At 42.6% G+C, this 25,475-nt stretch overlaps 1 protein-coding gene across 1 annotated transcript in view; it reads left to right on the forward strand.

Moving 5' to 3' along the window:
- The first annotated feature begins 666 nt into the window (after positions 1-666).
- PDGFA (platelet derived growth factor subunit A) overlaps positions 667-25,475 on the forward strand; it is a 37,537-nt gene continuing 12,728 nt past the window's right edge. Inside the window, exons 1-4 of the mRNA XM_069084874.1 lie at positions 667-946; positions 2,974-3,070; positions 10,712-10,816; positions 16,022-16,209. Of these exons, the coding sequence (XP_068940975.1) occupies positions 884-946; positions 2,974-3,070; positions 10,712-10,816; positions 16,022-16,209 (453 nt within the window). The 5' untranslated portion in view covers positions 667-883. The remainder of the gene's footprint in view (positions 947-2,973; positions 3,071-10,711; positions 10,817-16,021; positions 16,210-25,475) is intronic.

Genomic DNA, 25,475 nt, shown 5'->3' on the forward strand with positions numbered 1-25,475 from the left:
GGCTGCCATCTGGCGCTGCCCTTTTTCCCTCGGCGCTGTCTGTATTTCCCCACCTCAAGCTGAAGGGGGAGGGAGGCGAGAGGAGGAGGACCAAGAGAAGGAGGAGGAGAAGTGAGGGGGACGTTGTGGGGTGGTGGTGGTGTGGGAAAACGGGCATCCAGCGAGCAGGTCCCAGGCAGTGGCCGGCCCCGGCTGTTGGCAGACTGGCTGAGGGAGAGCCTAGAGCGTTTCGGAATACAGCCCAGCCCCAGCGCAGAGCTGCGGTGTTTCAGGCGGGGAGGGGAAGTGTTTAGGGGGCTCTTCGTCGTCTCTGCAAGTCGGAGGCGGGAGTGTAGAGTCGGGGGGGGGGGGGAGGAAGAAGGAAGGAGCTGGAGAGCCCCGGCTCAAGCAGACAGGTGATGGGCGTTTCAGCTGCCGCGGCGGCGGCGGTGCTCCGGTTCCATTCCTTGGGTTTCACTCGGGTCTGATCTAAGCAAATATGCAGAAGTACCGGCTGGTCTGCTCTTAAAGCCAAAAAAACAGCTAGGGAGAGAGGGAGTGAGAGAAACGGCAGCAGCCCCAGATCCGGGAGCTACAAAAAATATATATAATAATAAACCCAACCCCCCTTTCCTCCTCCCCTCCACCAGTTCCCCACCCCCCCACCCCCCACCCCAGCGGCCGAGGAGGATCCCGGAGCGGCGCACACACACTCGCTCACACACACACACACACACACACACACACACACACACACGCGCGCACACACACAGACACACGCGCACACACACCAGTGTCTTTCTCCCTGAGGGATGGTACTGAATTTCGCCGCCACTGGAGCCCGGCTGAAGCTCCTCCACCGCAGCTCTGCGTTCCCACCGAGTCTAAAGTGCACCCGGACGCGATGAGGACCTGGGTTTGTGTTTTGCTCCTAGGGTTTGGATACCTGTCCTATGCCTTTTCCGAGGTAGGTACCCCCCGCCCCATACCCACCTTCCTTATCCCCCTCGCTGCTTCTCCTGTGCTGCCTCTATTCCCATTCCCTAGGATTCAGGCACCTGGGGGCGTCTTGCTGGGGTGGCTAAAGACTCTCCCCCAAACCCTTCTGGGAAGAGAGGCGGATCATTGGCAGGGAGTTGCACTGCATATCTTGCTCTGCAGATATTATTTTAAAATTGTGGTGGTGTATTTTTTTCCTCCCCCCCCCCCCCCCCCCCAGCACGTTTTATTCTAGAAGCTCTCAAAGTATTTATTTTTGGTGAGTTTCCAGGATGTTGCGTTGCTTTACATTAAGGGGGGGAAACTGAGGGGAAGGATTAAAATGGGGGTTGTCTTAGGAAAAGAGAAAAACTTAGGGGAGGTCTATAGACAGGCATAAGCAGGCTGGGCTCTCGTCTCTTTCCTGAGAGAGCCCCTAAGCTGCGCCCAGTGTGTGTGGGGGTGCTGCGGTAACGGGGTGTGGAAGAAAAGGGGTGTGTATGTGTATAGACTTTGGAGGACGGGGTGTGAGGGGTACTTGGGAAAGGAGGGTGTGAGAGGAGGAAGCTCTTTCGCCCCGGTTCTCGCACAGGTAGAGGTGGCTGTGATCGGAGCCGAGGGCTTGGACGAATAGAGGCAGCACCAGGGTAGACGAGCCCCTCGTGCAGGGGCACAGACTTAGTCCCGCCCGGGGCCTGGTTACAGGTGGCTGTTGGAAGCCGGCTAGGGCTGGCTGGGGGCTTGGGTGGCGGGCGCGGCTTTTTCTCCCCGGCTCTGTGCAGCTCCCTCCCAGCCAGAGATTCCCCATTCCACTCCCCTTGGGCCAAATGCCCGGGAGAATGACAGGGGCCCTTAGTGGAAGCCTCTTTATTAATGATTTTCCAAAAACCCGAAATGTCCTCTTCACCGAAAGCTCTTACGTGGGAATTTTACTATGAAGCCCCTAGGGTGACCCCTTTTAAATAAAGGGCTTTGCTGGGGGAAAAGAGTAGGTGTGGAGACCTATGGGACCATGGCCTGGTGGGTGCTCCCCCCTTTTTTGTTGGGGGAAGATATTGATATTAACCCCCAAACATCTTGATAGCTTTTATTGGTCAATTTATTTAAATACATAAACCTTGTCAATTCTTCAGGCCCAACTGAGCTGCCGTGAAGGAGGTGGTGATACAGGGGGTGGGGTGGGGGTGCTATGTGAGAAAAGGTGGGGGTTGGGGTTGGGAGGGGGCGTGGAGATGTGTGTGGGGGGGCAGATCTCTCCTCCGAGGGAATGATTAGGGATTCCAGGGCGAGAAACTTAAAACTCCTCTTCTGATTAAAGTGTTAAAAAAAAAAAACACAACTGCCTGTGGCTTTCAGTTACCCATCCGTGACGCATTTCAACTTCATCTTTCTGGATGTTAATTTCTCTATTTTAAACCTTAAACACGTTGGGGCCTCCGGGACTCTTCAGCCCCCACTGGTCCTTCTGTAATTGACACCCCAGATTCAAATAGTCAGAGCTGGGGCTTTTGTTCCACATTAGGAGGTGGTGGTGGTGGTGTTTTTAAAAAGTGTGTGTTCTTGGGTGGGTGGACCAGTGCGAGGAAGGGTCGAAAAGTCCTTTTAGTGGGGGTGGGTTATTATGCACCTCCAAAGTCCCTTGCGTCTCCCTTTCTTCCCTGTTGAAATAAGCTGGGGTGTAACGTGTGGTATTAAGATTTAGAGGGGGCGTTCGGCCTGCACAACCGGTTGCAGAAATTAATGGGCTGCTTGTAAGGGCACTGCATATCCGCTACATGAATTTTTATTTCTTAAAGTGGGCTTAGGCAATGGGGGAGAACTGGAAGGGAGCGAGAGATAGACAAGTGCCCGGCACAACCAGACTGAAGAGTAATCCACTGGGCTAGAAGGCTGCCACTGCCCAAAGGCTGGCACGCACACGCCCATAAGCCCCACTGCTTCTAGGTGCCACCCGCCTTGGCGAAGGCTTTTCTAACCGGGCAGAGCAATGATTAGGTGTTTGGGTCTGATTCCCAGGAAGCCGAAATCCCCCGGGAGGTGATCGAGAGACTGGCTCACAGTGAGATTAACAGCATCCGCGACCTGCAGCGCCTCCTGGAGATAGAATCCGTAGGTAAATTAATTCCTCTTTTCCTATGCTTTGCTAGAAAAAAAAGGGGGGGGGGGGGTCTTGAGGGAAGGCGGTGAGTGGGCGGGACACATTCCCCCCCCCCCAAGCTGCGAACACGCGTGTGCTTGCTTATGGCAGGGATTGCAGGGCTCTCCCCTGGGTGTCCCAACTGGAGTAGGCAACTCAGACCGAAAGGTCAGAATCCAATCCGGGAGCTATAAAAACATGCCGATGAGTCAGGAGTTTCTTCCCCAATCACTACTTTCTCTCCCAGGCTGCTTGGACTTCAGTGACTTGCCTGCCCAGGGCTCTTTCCTCAAAAGAAGGATTGTGTCTTTAAGGAAAATGTAGTCAGTGTCAATAGAAGTTCAATTACGTGGAGTATTGATGCTCTGGCTCCTGAAGGCTCGGCAGTGGGATTTTTTTTTTTTTTTTGTGAAGGAGAAAGGGGGAGGGTCATAGCACATGCGGGTGATTTCACCCGCCAGCCCCAATCCAGTTCATGGCTTCTAGAGGAGCAGTATTAAGGAAACCGGCCGTCAAAACATGACCCCCCACGCTAGAACTGTAAACTTAGGGGCACTCATTGAAAGGGCCAGAAGAGAGTAGTTTTCCCCTCCACTGGGTTTGCAAACAAGCTCCTAGAGATGAGATGCCTGCCAATCAGCGACCTCTCTGGAGCAAATCACTGGTCGATTCCTATCGCACATACACCTTGTTTGTTGCTGCAATTCGAGGTGGGGTGGCCTGCGAAGTGGGGGAGGGGGTGCAGCCGCTGCGGCGGCGGTGGGGAGTAGTTACCCCTTGTTAAAGTGCTCTTTGTAATCACAGCAAGCTGTTGCCATATTACTGATTGTGGGTCTGGCCTTTGTGGTTTAAACAAATGCAGCTTTGTCCCTTTCTCTACCCCCCTTTTCTTAGCACATTTAAAAAGGCATGCAGCCACATCTGCTGTTTTTCGGGCTATTTTCAGATCTCCCTCAGTGCTTCTCTAGTCCATAGAATCCTTTAATTGTTATTGTTACTGTTGTTTGTAAGGCTTACTTCTGGAAGTTGCAAGGAGCCCTGTGGAAAAGTTGCCTCAGACTCAGGCACTTTTCTATGGCCAATTTTTTTTTTTACCCTAAGGAGGAGAGATGGGAGTGTGGGGGTGGGGGAACGGTGAGCTCCTCACCTTTATGGGGAGGGGTCTCTTACCTTGATCACTAAACTGCAACATAGCTTCAGCCTTAGAGGTGAATTGCTGAAAGATGGAACAAGTTCGTGCTTATCCAATTCAGTCTGGTTTTGGTACTGAAATGTGGCTGAACTAGGCGATACTTTGTCGCTAGGGCTTTGAAAAAAGCCTCTTCCTTTTCAGACCCTCCAGAACATTATATAATAGGCTGTTCATGCTTCTTTGGTTTGGGGAATTTGGTCGTTCAGAATATTTTCTTCCTTACTGGGGAAAAAAATGATTCCTGAGTCAGCCTCTCTCTGAAGCTAGAGGAAACAAAGTTATTTATGCATATGTAGTGGCAGATACTGGTCAGAAGGCTACAAGTGAGTGAATTGCAGAGTCTAGTATTTGAATGTATTCTCTTCTTGCAAACTATTCTGAGAACACTGAGGGAGGAAAAATAAGCATAATCATATGGTGCACTCATTTGGAAATTTGTACTTAATTATGGGAGTGGAGAGGCCTAAACTATTTCATTTCATGCCAAGACCATTTTTATAGTAAGAAAGATGGCTTCTGGAGTTTCTTGACCCAGGAAATTCATTGGCTGATCCTTATCAGTTCTGAGGTAGAATATCTCTTAACACTTGAAAGAGAATTTTAGCTTGATTCTATTCCATTCAACAAGTATTGAACTTCTATATCTTTGTTTCATTCAATTTAACTGGAGTCTCAGCTGGTATTTTGGTGGTACTGTATGTGCTTTTGGAGAGAAAGGAGACCACAGGGAGTTTGTGTGACTTTGATTTCTTTCCACTAAAGGAAGTAATTTTTTTTTCATCTTTTGGTGGGGGTGGACTACCAGTTTGGAAGAGAATAGAAGCAGCAGGGAAATAAACCATTCTCATTTCCTACTTAAACTATTCTTATTCTCTCTGCTGCACATCCCCCCCCCCCCCCCCCCCATTAACACCTTTTAAAACCTAAACCCAGCCTGTTAAATTGATAGGTTTTGCAGAGGTGGCTAGCTTCACACCTGGAGGAGTAGGAATGAAGGATACTTTGAGGAATCACCAGTCTGCCCACCTGGGATCCTTTACTATTTTTTTAAGCCCTCTCTGTACACTAGCATAAGGGGAAAAAAAGCACAGGCCTTACCTCCTCAGATGATGGCTGATCTAGGAATGTTCTCCAATTTTTTAAAGATAGTATTTTGAAAGGATTATATTTTGGACCTCTTACTAGAGTCTAGCAGAAGATAACTTTAAGGAGGCCCTTCTTTCTGTCTCCCTTAGTTGTCAAAAGTAATCTCAGTGGACGAAAGTAATCTGGTTCTTGGGATACCTTTCATGAGAAGGATATTTGGAATTCTTCTGAACAGTTCATGGGATCCTAGATTTAATGCTTAATGGTCTAAATCAGGGCTGGGGCACCTTTGGCCTCGAGGCCACATGTGGCTTTTTAGGTCCTCAGGTTTGGCCTTTTGATCAAGTCCAAGTTTTACAGAACAAAGTAGGGGGATTGGTTCTGTGAAGTAAAGTCAGAGGGTGGCTCTTGAGGACCTTGTGGCCTTGAGGCTGAAGCCTTCCCTGGTCAATTTTACATATTAGGAAACTGAGGCCTAGGAAGATTAGGGTGCCCAAGTCACAGAGGCAGCTAGCTAAGGCATAGGTACTTTTGTCTCCAAAGTCTGTATTTGTGCTGTATTGTGTTGGCCTAAGGTATGCCCCTTTGGGACAACCTTCATGGAATCCTGGGAATTAGAAGTGGAAAGGGACCTGGACCTTAAGAGATGATTGGTATAACTCCTTCATTATTATTATTATTTTTAAATTTATTTTGTGAGGCAGTTGTAGTTAAGTTACTTGCCCAGTATCACACAGCTAGGAAATAATATCAAATGTCTGAGGTCGGATTTGAACTCAGGTTCTCCTGATGCCAGGGGCAGTGCTTGATCCACTACAGCTGCCCCACTCCTTCATTGTTACTGTGGTGAGACAACTTATCCATGCTCACACAAAGGCAGTTAAAGTAGCAAAGGAAGTTGACATTCAAACCCCAGTCTTCTGAATAGAATCCAAAGCCAATGATGGTTGCCCCATATTAGATTTTCATCCAATGAAAGGACATGGGACCCTTGGGTGGAGGCGTGGTAAATACCTTAAGGCTTCTCTTCTTTAGAAGGGGGCACTGTGAGAGACAGTCTAGTGGTTAATGTTGTTGGGCAATAAATAAACAGGAGAGGGATGCTGGAAGGAATCACTTAAATGTAGGTGACATGACAACTTTTGTGGACCTTGCTTGATCACAATACTGTAGGAAATTTTCCAAAGATGTTTTTTTGTTTGTTTTTGGTGTAGTTAAAATAAGTTGAGAGTTATGACAAGTACTGCTGACCTTCAGGGGAGTTTTTTTGTTTTTTTGCATTTGATTCCAGCAGGGCTGGAACAGGCCTAGAAGGGAATCCACAGGTAGCTTGGAGGTTGCTTTCCTATTTCTGTTGTTGTGCCAGTTGATTATTCATTGGGGGATTATGTGTGGGTTTATTCCTGCTGTTAAATTCATTTCAGTCAATAGTTTCAACTTCCTTCCTCACCAAAATATTTCACTGGAGTCTGATTAAAAAGAAAAAAATAAAAAGGATAAGGTGGGCACCAGAAAGGATTCTCCTCCCCAAAATAATGCTATTTAGCTCTAATGGGACCCTGGCTTTGGAGACAGAAGGGACTCGACAGGTCCCTCATTGGGGGTCCACTCCCCTCATTTTGCTTGATAAGGAAACTGAGTTCTGGAAAAGTTGTTACTCTTCCTGAAGATGGGAGAATGTCCAGGAAGCCACGTGTTGTTTGTACTTGGCAGTGGTAGCCAGGTGGTGAAATGGATTGATAATGGTTTGGCCCAGGAGTTTGGAAGATCTGAGTTCAAACAGACCTCAGATAGTCATTAATTTCATGACCCTGGGCAAGTCATTGAACTTTTGTTTTTCCCCAGCTGTAAAATGGGAATATGTAAAAATGCTAGTTATTTTTATTATTATCCCAATGAGATAATAGTTGTAAAGTACTTAGAAATGCACCTGATACATGGTATTTAATAAATGCTTTTCCCCTTTCCCTTCCTTGTTCCCACTCTGGCAGATGGGTGTTTAATTGATTGTTCAAGATCCTGTAGGTAGAAGGTGGCAGAGCTCTGTCTACCAGGGCCTAATGGGGCTTTAGAAACTTATCCTTTGTTCTTGATTTCTTGGAGGTTGGGCTGTGGCTTTAATTTTGATAAGGTAAGGAGTTGACTAGAATTTTGTTTGAGCTTTGGGCTCCTAACAGCATGTGAAAGCCATCAAACTCTGGCCTGTGTGAGTTTTCTTTATTTATTTAAAATATATAAATGATAGTCTGGAATTTTAGGACACATTTGCTCTGATTAATTAAACTGAACAATATTATTGTTGCTGTCACAGATCTGGGTTTTCCCCTAGTCAGATTGGCACTGTTCCAGGGTGTCATGGTGAAGCTAATATCCCCATTCAGCCCCATTAATGGACTAATTGCTGAGAATTTCTAGCCATCATCTCAGTGTTGTTAGTACATCAATGAACCGAAGATTAAAGCAGAGCCACTTGATTAACTGTCTTGAAAACAGTTTAAAAAGTGATTTAGAGGAGAGCTTTGCCCGACTGAAAGTTGTTCTGACTTTGCTCCATGACACATCCTGAAAGTTCATGTGGGTGAAGTTGCCTCTCAGGATCTGTGAGTCAAGACATCTTTTCCCTGGCTCAACAACAATCAGACACTACTCAGTTTGGGTTCTTGGCCACCCATCTTGTTGACTAGTGATATTCCTGCCGGCCTGAGTTGTTCCTGAGTAGGTGAGAGCTATGTCACATTGGAAGCACTTTCTGCCCTTCATAATGGAGAGAAAGCTTTCCCCTGTAGTAAAGTCCTTTGTGGTCTTAAAGGACATTGCTAAACAGATTTTTTTTTTGTTCGCCCATGTTTATTGAAATTAGTACAAAAAAATGAGTAAAAGCTTATTAAAGAAATTGACAGTGATACTTTCTAGATGGTATTGTAAGGAAGATTTGGCATTGGCAAGATGGCTGCTATGAGGACGACTCAGAAATGTCTCTTCCATTAAGAAAGAATTGCTTCTCAAATGATTGGTTGATAAGAAATAACTTTCTGCATCAACAGAATCAACATGAATTCTGATCTGATTGCTTTAGGTCTTTAGAAAACAATAACTAGACTGGAAATACAGGGTTAAGTAAAAAAAAAGAATACAAAATCTAGTGTTTTCAGTTTCTGTGAATGTTATACATAGAAAATATTCTATTTTCCTCTAATGCAAATGTCAAAGTTAAATGGGTTGGAGCATAGGTTGTTAGCTGATTGACCAATGAAGAATCTCACAGAATTTGAAATCCATAAAAAGTTTGTAGACTTAATCTAAGACTTTTTTTTACATATGAGGAAATTAGAGGCCAGAGAAATAAAGTGGCATAAGTAGTGCAGTGTTATGGCAGAACCAGAATCCTAGTTCTGGACTCTCTAGGTCCAGATTAGCCTGTGGTCTCACCTTTTAGCCTTCAAGTTCTATGGGTTGGCCAAGATACTTATAGATGCCAATTAAGTACCAATTAATGCCTCTTTGTGGATCTTTGTGATCATGAAACTGAACAAATCTTAAGTTCTTTAACAGGAAAAGTCAATGATATCATTTCATGACTTCTTTTGCCCTAGGGCGTGTGTTACCAGTGAGATAACTATTCAGGTGTCTTATGACACTACCTTTTCAGTTGCCGGAGGCTGCAGCTAGCAAGTTGTTACACAAGAGCACATAGTTGTATATTGTTCATTGAAGGAGTTATGGGGGTGTGGAGAGACTTGGAGGATCCATATGACAAATGGTGCAAGTCTTAAGGCAAACAGAGTATGAAACAGGTTTTCAGCTGCCTATGTTGCAGAAGTTAGGACAGTTCAAAAGTTAATTCAGAAGGGTAGAGACACTTTTAGCCATCATGCAGTGCAACTGACATTTTTTGGGGGGGATGCCACATCCACTTGCACTTAAAAAAATATTTCTTTTGTCTTTGCAGGCATCAACAAAATGTATAAAACATCCCTTTATGTCACAAAGGGCACTATGATCCTTGTGTAGCATGTAGAAGAATTTTGTCAATTGAATTGTTGATTTTTATTGCTTTTGGCTTGCTTTTTAATTTTTTCTGCATCTGTTTATAATTTTGAATTTAATGATATCTTTGTATATCACCCTTATTTCTGAATGTACCTTTCCCCTTCCCATTTCTTGTAACCAAGAATAAAAAAGATAGAAAAAAAGGAGTTCAGCAAACCTAATTAACACATTCAGCCAGACCTAGAGTATAATCAATATTCTGTATAGTTTCTCACCTGCAATAGAAAAGGACAGAGGATGTGTTTTCTGATTTTTTTCCCCCTTTCATGACCAACTTACTTAAAAATAAATAATAACAACTCATTTTTCTTACATGCCTTTAAGAAATGGTTTCACTTTAGCAGGACCCAATCACGGAATAGTTATTAGGTTATTTTATGATAAAATTAATGCCAATCTTTCTTTGACTTTGTTTTTCTCATGGCCTTTTAACCCATTTGATAAGATTATTTAGGGAACTAGACAAGTCTAGATCCTCTCCAAGAACCCAGAATGGCTTCTGATGTCCTTTCGAAAGTTAGGACAACCTATTAGGGATATTTTCAACAATTGAGAGACTTGTTGCTTCTTGTTCTTGAATTAGTAGTGATTTCCAGAATGTTAGATGGTGGAAGTGTTTATAGAAGAAACATTGGTCCCATGGACGAGAGTCATGATACCACATCTTGTGAGATGGATATCCACTGGATCTCTTGGCCCTTTAGCATGGGGACTTGCTTGGTGGCCACACACCATCCCCACACACCGTTGCCTCAACTTAGCTCAATTAAAAGACCCCTCTAGACACAATTATTACTGGAGGGAGAAACTAGAAAGAGATCAAAGAAATACTCCTGCCTATGTAGTTCACTCACACCCACTTTCTTGGATACTGGATAGGCCAAGGCTTCATTTTGCAATCTGCCATGCCAAGAGCCGTTATAAACCGGATTCTAGTGAGAGTTAGGTCCTTTTGTCTTCTGTGCAAATAGGTTGGATCACTGTGAAATCCATTTTTCAGTCTTCCATCTTGACAAGTCATATTTGCAGATATCCATTAATCATCTTGTTGATTATTGGTCTTTCACTTGAAAGTGGAGATAATTAAAATATGTCTTGTGTGACTGATTTCATCCACCCGGGAGCTGACCGTGGTCACTCACAGTATCCAGGAGGGGTCTTGGAGCCAAGAGGCTCAATTGGAAATATAGCTGCCTATACCACATGTGCTATTTTTAGTTCAATCCAGTCATGATCACACTTAGTCCCTTGTTCTGGTTGGTCATTTTTCCTTTCTCTTTTCTCCTTAGGATACGAGGATGTTTCAGAAAAAAGCCTGAAAACTCATATGGTCCATTCTCCCAAACATGTGCAGGAAAAGCGTCCTGTACCCATTAGAAGAAAAAGAAGTATTGGTAAGAAACCACAAGGACTTGTTTTTTCCTCCCAATAGTAAAAATAACAACTAACATTTATTTATATAGCAATATGAGGCATTCCAAAAGTTTGAACACTGTTTAGGCTTTTCATATGTTAAATGAGCTTAAATAGCTTTTGAAACTTAAAATGACCTTGAGACCTCTGGGATGTCTTGTATAAAGTTTGCAAAGTGCTTTAAATATAAAATGGGGGTGGGCCTAGTGTATGGATTGTTGCTAAAGGGGCATTGAAAAAGTGGCAGGGGGACATAATGGAAAAGTAAGAACTGAATCTGGGGATCAGAATACCTGGGTTTTAAAGATGAAGTAGAAAGGACAGAGGATTTGGAGTCCATGATCTGACATATTCTAATCCTAAGTGCTACTCATTGTGTGACTTTGAGGAAATTAAGTGACTCAGTGAATAGTGTGCAGGGCCTAGATCAGGAAGTCCTGAATTCAAATCCAGCCTCAGACACTTACCACCTATGGAACCCTGGGCAAATTGTATAAACTTCAGCTCCCTCATTTGTAAAGTTGGGGATTGGGGGAGAGGGGGAAGGTGGTGGATAGCATCTCACCTACTTTCCAACAGGATTCCTAGCATTAAGTAGGTTCTATATAGATGATTCTCTTCTCCTTGGTTAAGTCAATTTACCTCTCTGGGTCTCAATTTCCTCATCTGTGAAATCTGAAGGTTTTTGTAGATAACTTCCCAAGGTCCTTTCTAGCTCTAAATCTTATGATCCTAGAATCTTTTCTCTATCACTAATCTTATGACCAGGTCAGATTAGAAGGGGCGTATGGGGTCTGATGTGTTGCTTTCCAAGGTCTCCTCCTGCTTTAACTTTCGATGATTTAATGAAAATTCTCCATTTGTTTTTGTGGGTGCCTCCCTCCCCAACCACAGCCTTCTCCCTGTTGCAGTGCTTTGGTGAACAATGCGTCCAAGACAGATGAGAGTGAAGAAATTCTTTCAGTGCCTTGTCTTGTTGTAGCATGTCAGAGAGTAGACCTCAGTTGGAAAATGTGGTTGTATGTAATTTCCAATTTATAACATGGAGCACACAGAGTCCTTATAACTATTAGCTTCAGAACAGTAGGGTACACAGTAGTACAGACACTCTGGAAAAGTGGGCAACTTGCCTTTTTTCAGCATTTTCTTCCAATCGTATCTTTTCCAAAATGCAGCTTGAATGGCTGACTGTGGGGGCTTTATCAGCTCTGTCATTGTGCAAGAAAACAGCACAAATTTCCGGGACATTTATTTTCATACCATTTTTTTTCCAAGTTGTGGGTGTCTGGCTACATTTAGAAAATGCCAGCTGTTTCAAAAAGAGAATGTGTATATGTAAGGTGTTGGCTTCTGTCTCATCGGTGTTGGTAACCCTTTGTGAGGGGTTTGGGCTAGGTAACATATAGGACCTTGGTGGTGGGAATTTAGAATTTTGTACTTTGATTTCCAATCAGGATCTTGTAGTTCATGCCCATACAATGCACTCAATTTATGGGGCTGCCACACAGGCAGAATTTCTTTCTAGACTTAAGGGTATCAAGTATAGCAATAACTCTTGTATCTGTGAAATTGATTTTTTTTAATCCAAGTGTAAGGATTCACATTTAGCCATATTTGATTTTAGCTTATTAAAAATTTAGTTCAATGGCCCGAGCCAATTAAAGATGTTTTTGAATCATTACTCTGACATTTAGTATAGAGTTATCCCTCCTGACTTCTCATTTGATAAACATGCCATCTAAAAATTGGAACCAAGTACACAGATAACTCACTGGGGCACTCCCCCAGATAGTTCCTTATGAATTAACATGAACCACCAATGACTCTTTGAGGCTTGTCATTCTAACAGTTCTGAAGCCATCTAATTAAGCAGTTTAGTGCATACCTCTGTTTAGGTGTGGACCTCACTTGATTCAGTAGATCTGTCCTGGGGAAAACATTCCTTTAAGTTTTTGTAAATGGAATAATATTAAAAGCACTGAGTATCATCTACACAAACACTGATTAGTTAATCAGTCCATATGTACTGTTAAAATGTATTAGATGTTCAGTTCTGAGTTAGGACCTTTGAAGGAGATGGTAGATTTAGAATAAAAATTCTTAGTTCCTGCTCTCAATGCTCTTATGATCCAGCTGAGGAGGCAAGATAATATGTGAAACAGTCAACAATAGAGATAAAAACACAGTACTGAGAAGGCTGAATCCTATTGGACAGAGGATGAGTGGTATAGTATTTTAGAAGACCTCCACTAAAAGGGAACCCACTACCTCTCAAGTGAACCCAGTGAATGAACATGGAAGTCATAGATTTAGAGTAGGTAAGGACTTTCAGGGTTATCTAGTCTAACTACATTATTTTATAATCAAGGATATGAAGTTTCATAGAGGAGAAATGACTTGTCCAAGGTTACTTAACCTCTGTAGTCAGTAGAAAAAGTCAGGATTTAAACCAATGTCCTGTTCTCTTTCTAGGGAACTATATTGCTTCCTCCTCATTTTCTGAATGAACAATTAATCTTTCATCCTTCCATCAGAATTGACATTTAGGCTTTACTTAATAGCTTTACCTATAACACATAGTGGTTTGCCTCTAGGGTTGTGGTAGAGACATCATTTAACACGAATACATTTCATATTCACTTCTAAGTAAATAAGAGTTAGTACCAGTCATTTTCTCCTACTGTTAGTCTAACTAATTAGGGTCAGAAGTCTGACTGATAATGGACAGTGTACTCTGACTCAAGTCTTACTCGGCTAGCATTTAAAAAAAAATGTTATTATATAATGTCTACTAGCCAAAGAACATCTGAGGACTCTTAAATTCTGGCCACATTTCCCAGTAATGCACTTAGATTAAGGTGTAAGCTTGAGCTTGGTTAGAGGGATTTCTCTCTCAGTTAATCTTTTTTTGGCATTCAAAGAGAGTTCCTCAGGGTTCCAGGCTGTACAGATCAATCTGTACCATTTCAGCTGCCACACTTAGGAAAGAAAGAGCAGAAAATAGTCTATTCCTTAGGAATGATGGCTCTTACATGAAGCAGAAGTGTTAGCCCTAGGTGTTGAAAGTTATCATGCCTTTTACTCAACCCATTGCTGGTTTCAGTGAAATTCAGGAAAATCTTTAGCAAAAAACCATTTAAAATTTCATGTATGTATATATGTCACTATATATGTGTACATATATGCATCTATGTGTGAATAATATATAGTACGTGTGTTCATCCTGCACACTGATGCCAGGCAAATTTTGCTAGACTCTTGCTTTTTCTTTGCCGTTCTTTTCCTCAGAATTCTACAGTGGTTTCATGTTGCCTCCAGAATCCAGTCCAAACTCCTCTTCTTAGCCTCTAGAGTTCTCTATAATCTGTTCAACGTCTTGACCTCTCTATACTTATTTCCCATTTCCACTTTCTCTCCAATGTGCCAGTCAGATTTTCCTCAGTGTCCTCTTTTTAAGACATTCTTAATTCAACCTTTCACCTTATCCCTACTTTCCTAACCTGGAATATCTTTTTTTTCTTTCCTCCCATGCCCAAGAATTCTGCCCAACCTCCACGAAGTCTTACCTATATTAAGTCTTCCTCTTAGAACTTTAACCTACATTGATCTTCTCTGACTCTTCAAACTGAGCATTTTGGGCACTTAGAATTAGATCTGGGGAGGAACTTACAGATTGCGTTCATGCCCCTAATTTTCAGAGGAGGAAACTGAGGTACCAAGATGGAAGATGCCCCAAATTTTGCCCATTTTTCTTCAAAAGAGACTGGTAAGATTAAGACTGGTTTATCTTGTTATACTTTTGAAGTGGGCTTTTTAATTTTTTTTAATCCCTCTACTTTTTAGGTGAAAATTTAGCTTGGACATTTTAAGCAAAAACAGTTTTTGGCCAAGGGTTTTACTTGTAGAGTGTAGAGCATAGCTATTGACACTGAATAAAAAATTTGATATAAAGCAAGGCTTAGAGACTATTTAAAGCCATTAATCCAGTAGAGAAGGACCCCTCCTTGAGTTACTAACATTCCCTTTTGAAATGATGTTGTAAGTGTACATTTTTGCTTGTGGTATTCCCCCAATAGAGTGTAAGCATCCTGAAGGCAGGAGTTGTTTCATTTTCATATCCCCATTCTTGGTATCTAGAACAGTCCTTGGCACATAATAAGCCCTTCATGAATAATTGCTCACTGACAAATTGTTTCCCCTGCAAGATCTGGCCAATGCCCAGGATCACACACCTAGCAAATATGAGAGCTAAAAGTAGAACTCAGGTCTCCTCCCCACTCCTTGTGGGGCTTCTATCATATAACTACAGTTACCAAATTATTTTTACACATTATCATATTGAGTTTTTTCATGGGTCTGTTTCTTTTCATATCAAAGAGATTATAAACTCCTTCAGGGCAAAGATTTTCATCTGCTTTCATCTAACCTACAACTCGGTTAAGTGCTGGATAAAAGTGCTCAGAGAATATTTAGGACCATACATTTAAAGCTATAAGGGGTGAGTTTATTCATCTCATTTTAGAGATGGCAAAATAGGTCTAGAGGTGGGTAGTGACTTGCTAAAATTCACATAGGTGATAACGTACAGATAGCAGATTTGGACATGAGGTGCAAAGCTAGGCCTTTTGATTCGACATTCAGTGTATTTTCTACTTAATAAAGCTGTCTAGGTCATAAGATGATCTCTAATGAAGTTTACTTGACTGTAGAAACCTTGGCCTCCTAGGAAGCACCCTGTATTGCCATTCTGAATCATCTTCAACAAACAGGAATCTGGGTTCTTCTCATTCAGTGGGGTTTTCTCTGGTTACATGAGAATGACCAGGATAGGAGCATAGATTTGGAGCTAGGAGCGAACTTAAAGAAACCCTTGTGTTCAACCCTCCCATTTTACAGATGAGGAAATTGAGGCACAGAGAAATTAAGTGACTTGACCAGAAGTCACACAGCATCAGAGTGTTTGAACCTAGATTGTCCTCTATCCTGTAGGTCAGGCTGAACGAGGTGAAGCTGAACATGTAGACCATGCCCCATAACTAGTGATCTAGGGGAAGACTGTCCACTCAAGCATTTTTGCCTTCTCTCCTTGATGTGCTTGGTTGTGTGTGTGTGTGTGTGTGTGTGTGTATGTGAGAGAGAGAGAAAGAGAGAGACTATTCATTCACTTGTAGCTCTTGTTTTTGCAGAGGAAGCTGTTCCTGCTGTTTGCAAAACGAGAACAGTAATTTATGAGATACCTCGGAGTCAGATTGATCCCACATCGGCCAACTTCCTGATCTGGCCCCCGTGTGTGGAGGTCAGACGATGCACAGGCTGCTGTAACACCAGCAGTGTCAAATGCCAGCCTTCACGGATCCACCACAGAAGTGTAAAGGTGAGGGGACTTGCTCACTCCCCCTTCTTTCCTGGGCACAGTTTGGGGAGGGAGATGGGAAAGGGTCTTCCACAGGGACGGCTTTGCATTACAACAGAGATATATTTTTGGACAATTGCGCATAAGCCAAATCTTGTTTCTTACCCATCTAAAGTCATATGATTAATTGAAGTGGAAGTCTCATGAAAAGTGCAAACAGGAGGTCTTGATGTTCTCAAGGTGCCTTTTGGCTTTGTGATTCATCTTCCATTGCCATAATCTTCTAATATTTCAGAATTACAGAATTCTATCTTTCAGCCCAGATTCTCTGCCAGTAGTCCCTCTTAATTCTCAAGACTGCACTCTGTTAATTACTTCCTTTTTATCCTGTATATAGCTTGTTTTGTACGTAATGGTTAGCATGCCGTCTCCCCCGTTAGACTGTGAGTTGCTCAAGGGCCAAGACTGTCTTTTGCCTTTCTTTGTATACTCTGCCCTTAGCAAGGTGTCTGTCCCCAGTAGGGGCTTAATGCCTGCTTATTGACTGACTGTTGGTTGGTCTATAGTTAGCTACTAAAAAGTACCTGTTGTTTAAAAGGATGTGTTGGGAAGGATACTTGTAGTTTCTAGTTTCTTAAGTTTTTTGAGTCTTAATTTTCATGAAGTACAATGGAACTGGATCTCCAGAGTCTTTGGTTTGTGGGGAATCCACTAACTGTAAGTCTTGAGAATTTCATAGTGTTGAAACTACCAGTGCCTTTTGAAAAGTCTTTATCTGAGGACCTATTTCTACTAGACCCAAGAGTTAAGCTGAGCTCCCTTCCATGGCCTGCCAGGTGGGGATCCAGACATTGCCTCCTTTTCCTTCCAAACCCCCAACGAAGAGAGGATGCATTGTTTACTAGTTTTCTCTTGATAAGTGGGTATTGGCCTGGCAAAGGTCCAGCCATGTTCTCTGTTCCCTGTTGAGTGATGGTCAACATCAGTGAAAGCTGTCCAGAATTAAGGAAACATTTTGTTACCATGTTTGGTTCATACCTAAGTATCTCGGGAGGCGGTGGGGGATGGGGAGTGTATGTGGAGGTTTCTGGAGGTCATTTTTAGCTTACTCTTAATTCAAGGTACATGATAGCTCACTGATGGTGTGCATAGAGGAAAACTGTGCCTTTCAAGGGCCTTAGGGAAAGGGCACCTAACATTTCCTGCTTAACTTTGCCAAAGAAGAATCAATTCAAGGGATGGCTTCTTGTTGTACATTGTGGGTCAGTGTGGGGGTGATGTATAGGTCATTGAACTTGGGAGTTGGAAAGCCCTGCGTTTAATTACTATGTTATTGCTAACTTTCAGCAGTGGGCTTTGGGTTCCACATCTCTAAAATGAAGTATTGGACCTAACCTCTATGGTCCCTTTCTATTCTATTTAAATCTATGATCCTGTGACCATTCAATTACAGGTGGGAGGTGGGATATAGAGTCCAGGGTCATTGAATCTCTTGTTTGAGCCCACATAGTTTACTTAACTTTTCTAGGTCTCAATTTTCATTACAACGGGGCTAGAAATATTTTCCTACTTATTTCTACTTACTGACTTTAGACAAATTAACCTCTTGACCTCAGTTTTCCTCTTCTATAAAATGAGGGGGTTTGGGCTAAGTTACTTTTCTCATGTGGAAATGTGTATGTCATCCCATTGAACTCTGGATGGGATGATTCTTTAGTCTGCTCTTGGATAGATGCTACTTTGCACAAGACCCAAGACCTTTAAACAACTTTGAGATTCTTAATGTTGGTCCCATTAAAATGAATGCAGAGAAGCTATGGCTAATGGCCAGGTGTGAACAGGTGTAGGAATTCTCAGTGGTGATTTCCCTGGAGAGCTGAAGTGTCCCAGAAAGGAAATTAGGAACCAGTGAAGGTTCCAAGGTTATGAAGCCACCTGAAACAGCTCAAAAACTTCGCTTCAGGGACAGGAGAAGGGCTTGCTGCCCTACAGCAGAGATTGTGTGTGTGTATAGCCTTTTGAACTGGGTATGATCTATATTTATGAGCAAAGCGTCTACTGAAAATATTCTGAGACTTCTAGCTTCATGTATTAATTATGCTCTAAACTTGTTGATCATTTAACCATCCCTTCTCCCTTCATCCATCCCAGGGATCCTTCCTCCCATAAATCTACACCATTTAAACACAGCCTCATTTTGGACCAATAACAACTCATCAAGACACCTCAAATGGTATTTTCTTAATTGAATATCACATGATTTAGCAGGCATTTATTTGCACTGTGAAGGCATTTGGGAAGAATCAAAATGTGTCATGGGGTTATCTTGATCTCTGGGGAGTGTGTTGAGAAAGTAAGTTCTATTTCTCTCTGCTGCAAGATCTTTCAGAACTGCCTTTAAAAGCAAAGGAAAAAAAAAGGAAGAAAAGGATGTGAAACATGTGATGCTTCTGGCTGACATTTTCCTAATGACCTTGAGAGTGCTTGCCTGCAAAGCTCCAATCTCCTGCCTTAGAAGGCTGTTTTTGGGGAAGAGGGGAAGGAGTGGGGCCATCTATTGGGACAGCCTTATCAGGCAGCTGCTCCTGGAGGAGTCTTTTGTAATTGAAGTGTCACCACTAAAGCTGTTGCCTAGCTGATCCTGTTCTGCAGAGATTGCCAGTCCCTCTAAATCTTCCTAGAGACAGAGATGGGGAAGGGGCTTTAAAGTTGGTCAGTCCAACACTGCCATTTTACACAGGAGGAAACTGAGGCTCACCAAGGTTTAAATGACTCAATTGTTAGTAAGACATGGGAATATCCTATTAGCAGGTTTAATTAAGAATGGCATCCCTTGTGCCTGCCTCCCCATCCTATTTTTCTTTATTTTTGGTTTGCCACAGGGGTTTGTTTGTGCACTGGAGTCCCTGTTTCTCCTTCCCTGCTTCCGATCCTCCCCCTTTATTTTCCTGGTTAATATCTCCACAAGTCACTTTCATTCATAGATGGAAAACTTTACCTTGGTTTTATGTCTTATTTGAAAAGAGGATGGTGATTTTTGAGATACGGAGTGAAAGTTTCTTGTGCCAAATTGACCAATAGGTATCAAGACCAAAGAAAGGATTGACGGTGGAGGGTGGGGAAGAGGAATCCTCTGATCCGACTTTGGTGTGACCCTTATTTCTAAAAGTCCCTTTACACTTGGATTTAATTCTTTTTTGATACATTTTATTTGGGGGCATGACAGGCTTTCTGAATTATCCCCTCCTACAAAGTACATTTCTTTGAGAAGGGTTGATCAGTTGTCAACGGAAAGGAGGAAGGTGTGCTTAAAATCATTCTGCATGACAGGAGGTATCTGGAAGATGTAGACAAAGGAGTTCTGTTTGTCTCTCATGTGTTTTCAAATTTATAAATGTTGGACATTGGGTTAAACCAGCACTGGGGTTACTAGGACAGTTTTCCCCTCTTCCTCTGGCTCTGGGGGCACACAGACTTACTTGTACAGCCCATGGGATGTAGCTTGAAACTTGACCTCTCTTTGTTTTTATCAAGTTGGTGCAGCTGCTTCAGGCTGCTGCGTATTTTAATGTGAGGTCTTTGACTCCCCTGTCTTGAGTTCCTTTTGTAACCTATACCTCCCACCCAGATGAACTACAAGTGATGGCCTAGGCATTTGCACCTGTCTCCTACATTATTTTAGATTTCTGTAGATTTCTGTACTTCACTGCAGAGGGTCTGGAAATTCATTTGTATACTAAGCACTGTTCTTTCTTTTTGTTTGTTATATATTTTCTTTTTTTTGTTTGTTTTTGGAGGGGAGAAGGCAGGGCAATTGGGGTAAAGTGACTTGCCCAAGGTTACATGCCTACTAAGCCTTAAGTGTCTGAGGTCAGATTTGAACTGGTCCTCCTGACTCCAGGGCCCGTGCTTTATCCACTGGGCCATCTTGCTGCTCCTGTGTTTCTTCTTAAATCCTTAAAATAACCTTAGTAAAACTACTTTGATGGAGGACTCTTCAGTTTATTGACCTGAAAATAGTGTCTATAATTTTCAAGCATTGAAGTGACTACTCCTTGGAAGGCACTCTACCATACTAGGGAATTGGAAGTTGGGCACCATCATTTTAGATATGGAATGCCAGCCATGTTGGCGTGTCGCATCAGTAGTGTTAACTCTATGGGTTGGTGTACTTTACTTGTACCTTTCCAGACCTGGGGTCTTTGTCCATCCTTGTTAACATGGGTACAGCATGATTCCCCATGAATTAATGAAAGAGAGGGCACGAAACTAAACATTAATAGGCCTCTTTCCTTACCTGTGATGGGCAATTTGTCCAAGACAAGTCATATAGTCTTCATTTCTTTTGATATTTTAAAAATTTTATTTTCAAGGAGTTAAAATCTTCCCAGGTTTGAAGACTGATCCCACAGCCATTTTCTCATTCAGTTCTTCCTAAGCACATACCCCAGGGCAGTTTGGCCTCCTTGCTCACCCTCTCTTAGACCATCCTAACTGCCACCCACCCAATACTAAACAGAACCTTCTGAAGGAAACATCTGGCCCCAAGCCCTCATGAGTCTTCACATAGAAGGGGACAAGAGGTCAGCAGGGAACAGGATACTTATTGTAGAGACTTCATATTGGTTACCCCTCCTAGTCTTCCCCAGTGAGTTTCATTACACCAGAACTCATTACACAGGCTCCATACTGATTCACTGCAAATGTCAGACACTGGTGAGCTTTGATATAATGAATTGTTTTGGGCATTTCATTCAGCCTTTTTCTTGAAGTTCCATATTTAGAACTGAATGCCTTTGTCTTTCTTAGCCAACCCTACCCCCGGGGTCATCGGGAAGGTAGTAGGGAAGTGATGGTTAGAGGTTGATGTGGGCTATTCCTGGAAAGCAGCTGAGGATATGATCAGGTTTAGACACTATGGTCAGTCCTTCCCTCCTCCCCCTCCCCAGCCTCCCATTTTGGAAAACATTTTTTGAGTAAATATGGTCTTTTGATTAAAATTCTAAAGCTCCTTAAAACAAACAACAACCCTGCAGTGAGCTCATAGGCCTGTCCGTTCCCTAAGAACTTGTCACACTGGAAAAAATGTCCAGGCATAAAGGTCAGTTCCCCCACATTACACAAGGGGCCAGGCCAAAACTTGCTTCCTTACTGTTTGTTGACAAGGTGATTATGGCTCCTAGATAGGATGACTTTTAATCTTTGTTCTATCAGGACGGCACCTGTGTCAAGGGCCCTCACTTAGAAGGGCCTCTGTTCACCCGCTGACCATTGATTCTTCTGATTGGCAGGGGGTAGTGTTTGACATTTATTTATAGAATGCGGTGCCACAAATGTATTGCATCGTTTCCCCTGAAAGAGTCTTTGTTTTAGGCTTTCTTGATTTTCCATGACTGGGCTCTATTTAATAAGAGGGCTTGGCCAGTTCCCACTGCAGTCCAGGGGTGGAGTTGTCCACTCTGCCCACATCCTCTGACCTCTGTCCATTTCTACTGCCTTGAAGAATCTCTGTTTTTTTTTTTTTTAATTCCCTTTTCTTGGTCTTTGCCCAGTCTCTATAGCTACTGGGTTTGCTGGCTGGTCAAGAATGGTGGAACAGGGGGCGGATAGGTGGTGCAGTGAATAGAGCACTGGCCCTGGAGTCAGGACGACCTGAGTTCAAATCTGGCCTCAGACACTTAACACTTAACTAGCCGCATGACCCTGGGCAAGTCACTTAACCCCATTTGCCCTCCAAAAAACCAAAAAAAAAAAAAAAAAGAATGGTGGAACAACCTGCTGGTACAGTGAATAGAATATTGAATGTGTAATAAGGATCAAATCCTGCCTCAGAAACTCAGACTTTGGTCAAGTAACCTTTCTGAGTCTCAGTTTCCTGTCAATGCAATGAGGATAATAGTATCGCCTACCTCAGGGTTGTTAGGAGAATCAAATCTGATAGTATATGTAAGGCACTAATATTATTAGTTCTCTACCTGAATATTAGATATAATTATGATGATGATGATAATTGTAATTATCATCATCATCATTTCTCCAAGAAATCTCCAATGGCTCATTAAAGGACAAAAAAAGATCTCCAAACTGACGTTTCCTTCATTGGTGCGTAGATTGGGAGCTACCCATATGTTTTGGCCAGATTACTTTGATCCCAACTGCCATATACCTTGCAGGTTGTTAGGCCCTAAGAGGGGAGTGACTTACATATCTCAGTGACAGAGCTGGGCCTCAGTTTCCCCTTATATTAAATAGAGGTTTTGGAATACAACGATTTCTGCAGTCCCAACCTTCTTCGACTTTATTCTCCATTATGCCTTCTGTGATCTGTCTATGTTGGCCCACTTATGCTTCTTTGAATATGACATTCCATCCCCTGTGTCTGAGATGGACACTTCACTGGCTATCTTCCAAGCTTGGAAGGCTCAGCTCCTTCAGCTCTGCCCTTTGGTTTTCTTGACTATCTCCAAGATTCAACTCAAATCCCACCTTCTTTAGGAATTCTTTCCTATTCCCTCTACTTGCTAATATCTTCCTTTCTCAAATGGTCTTCTACAAGGTGTCCCTAAAATCTGGACACATAGGAAAATCTTATTAACTATGCATATTTTCAAGAAAGGAAATGAATGAAATTTTTCTTTTAAAGCAATCGGGGTTAAGTAACTTGCTCAAGGTTACACGGCCAGTTATTTCTGGGTGTGGTGCTGAGTATCTTAGCCCAGGATTTGATCTCCAGGTCATCCCAACACTGGCGCCGGTGCTCTTACTCTCTGTGCTACCTGGCTGCCCCAAAATAAACTCACTGAATCCTGTGTTATGTTCGAAATTTTGAAGTAGTTACACTGTTAACCTTTAAGACTTTTTTTTTTAAGCAATTGGGGTTAAGTAACTTGCTCAAGGTTACACAGCCAGTTATTTCTGGGTGTGGTGCTAAGTATCTGAGCCCGGATTCGATCCCCAGGTCATCCCAACACGGGGGCCGGTGCTCTTACTTGCTGAGCCACCTGGCCGCCCCTATGAATGAAATTTTTAACAACATTTTATTAGTATAAATTTTAGCCATGACAATTTCATGTGGAATAAATGCTTTCATTAGCTATTGGGGACTATTTTCCATATTAATGAGATTAATTAAATTAATTAATGAGATTTCCTGTCTTCCTACGAAATCTCATTTATGCTAATTAAATCAAATGTTGTTGAAAATTTCATTTCTTGAAAATATAGTTAATGAGATGTCCTGTGTGTCCAGACTTTGGGGACACACCGTAAATAGTCTGTAATCAGTGACAACCAGGTGATACAGTGGAAAGCATGCCAAACGTGGAATCAGGAAGATGCATCTTCCTGAGTTCAAATCTGACCTTAGACACTTTATAAGTGTGTGACTCTGGACAAGTAATTGAATCCTGTTTGCCTCAGTTTCCCCATCTGTAAGATGATCTGGAGGAGGAAATGGCATATCTTCCTATTGGAATATGAATTTCTTGAGGGAAGGGACTGATTTTTACCTTTATTTGTATTGCTAGTGTTTAGCACAGGACTTGTTACATAGTAAACAATTAGTAAGTGCCTGTTTGCTTGTTGACTGATTTACAGGTTGATTTTGACAGTGTGTCTCTCCCCTCTTCCCCTTACCAATCCTTCCAAGTAGGAAACAGATGGTAATAGAATCAGCTGAGCTTTGGAAGCTTTTGATGAACATGTACTTAATCTTCCTACCCAGGTATGTGTTACTGGGGTAGCCTGAGAATATTGTCCCCTTAATTGGCCTGCTGTAAAGATAATGCTACTGAATTCTTCTGTGCCCTGAAGGGTGCTGGTGGGCAAATGTGGTAGTTAGGATTTAAAAACAGTTCTGTGGCACACCTTTCCATACGACCTTGTTCCTTTACTGACCAGAGCTATCTGTTCAGCTAGATCAGCTAGGAGTGACTCAAGGGGCAGAGGGCAGAGAACTGGGTGGATGGGAGTGAGGAAACCTAGTTTGTGGTGATATTATTCATTGTTGATGGTGACCCAGAATTTCAGATCTGTAACAGAACTACTCAGTTACCTTCAGAGGAAATCTAGTCTAATTATCCCCCAGCCCCTTTCTCCCCTCAGTTCTCCCATTTTATAGGTGAAGAGACTGAGACCCAGAGAGAGGAGAACTGATTTACCTATATCCTAGGTAACATAGCTAAATGGTACAGATTTAGGACTATAATTCAGATCTCCTGGCTCCTAGTTGAGTGTGTTTTCTGCCCCACACCACCCTGTTAGCATGAGAGAAATGAATAGTTTTTAGTTCAACTCCTATCCCCTAACTGCCATCACCCTTATTTCCTTCCTTCCTTCCTTCCTTCCATCAGTTGAGTGACTTGTCCAGGGTCATACAACTAGTAAATTTCTGAGGCCAAATTTGAACTGAGGTCCTCTTGACTCTGAAGCCAGCACTCTATCCTTTGCATTACCTAGCTGCCCCCAGCACCCTTTTTTTCTGACTCTAATCTTCTCCTCTTTGAGATTGGGCATTGTCATTGAGGAGTAATAAAATCATCGGATCATAGATTTAAAGTTGAATGGGACATCTGGTAGTCAACGACCCCTTTGATTTTGTGGTTGAGCAAACTTAGAGTCCACAGTTAAATAATTTGTCCCATGTAGTACAATAAGGGCCAACAGCTGTAGAATTTGAACCCACATCCTCTGACTTCAAAGTAAGCACTTTTGCTACCTCCTTTTGTGGGCTCCCATCTGTGGCATGCTTTGGGCTTATTAGAAGAGCTGAGCCTTGAATCTAGTATGGTAACTACTAATTATGTAAAAAAAAAAATGTAGGCCTTATTCCCTATAAACATGCCTCTCTTTAGCTTCTGCCTGGAAATGAATGAATGACAACGCATTTATTAAATTCTTATTGCGTGTGATGAGGGGTATCAACAGAAAAGGAGATGTGGTCCCTGTCCTTAAGAAGAAGGGAGACAACACATAAACAGAAGGGTTGTGGCCGTAGAGTTTTGGGTGAGAACAGACTTAAGGCCTTCAATGTGTGGTTTCTGGTCCAAAGGTGAAGTCCTAGGACACCCATTGAGAAAATGTCTATATTTTCATTGAAATCCATTCAAAATTACATATCTGTAGTATATGGCTAGTGTACATAGTGCTATATATAGGGGTGTATATAAATAGCTATATGTAACTAGGGGTATATAGAGCTTTATTAGTGGGCCTTAAGTAATCATGAAATCAACAGACAAATAAAATACAGCATAGCCTCTCACTTTGGTATCTTGGTGACATTGCAT

The sequence above is a fragment of the Petaurus breviceps genome, unplaced genomic scaffold, assembly GCF_028583685.1.
Source record: "Petaurus breviceps papuanus isolate PSGF00001 unplaced genomic scaffold, PetGlider_PUasm1.0 175, whole genome shotgun sequence".
NCBI lineage: Eukaryota > Metazoa > Chordata > Mammalia > Diprotodontia > Petauridae > Petaurus > Petaurus breviceps.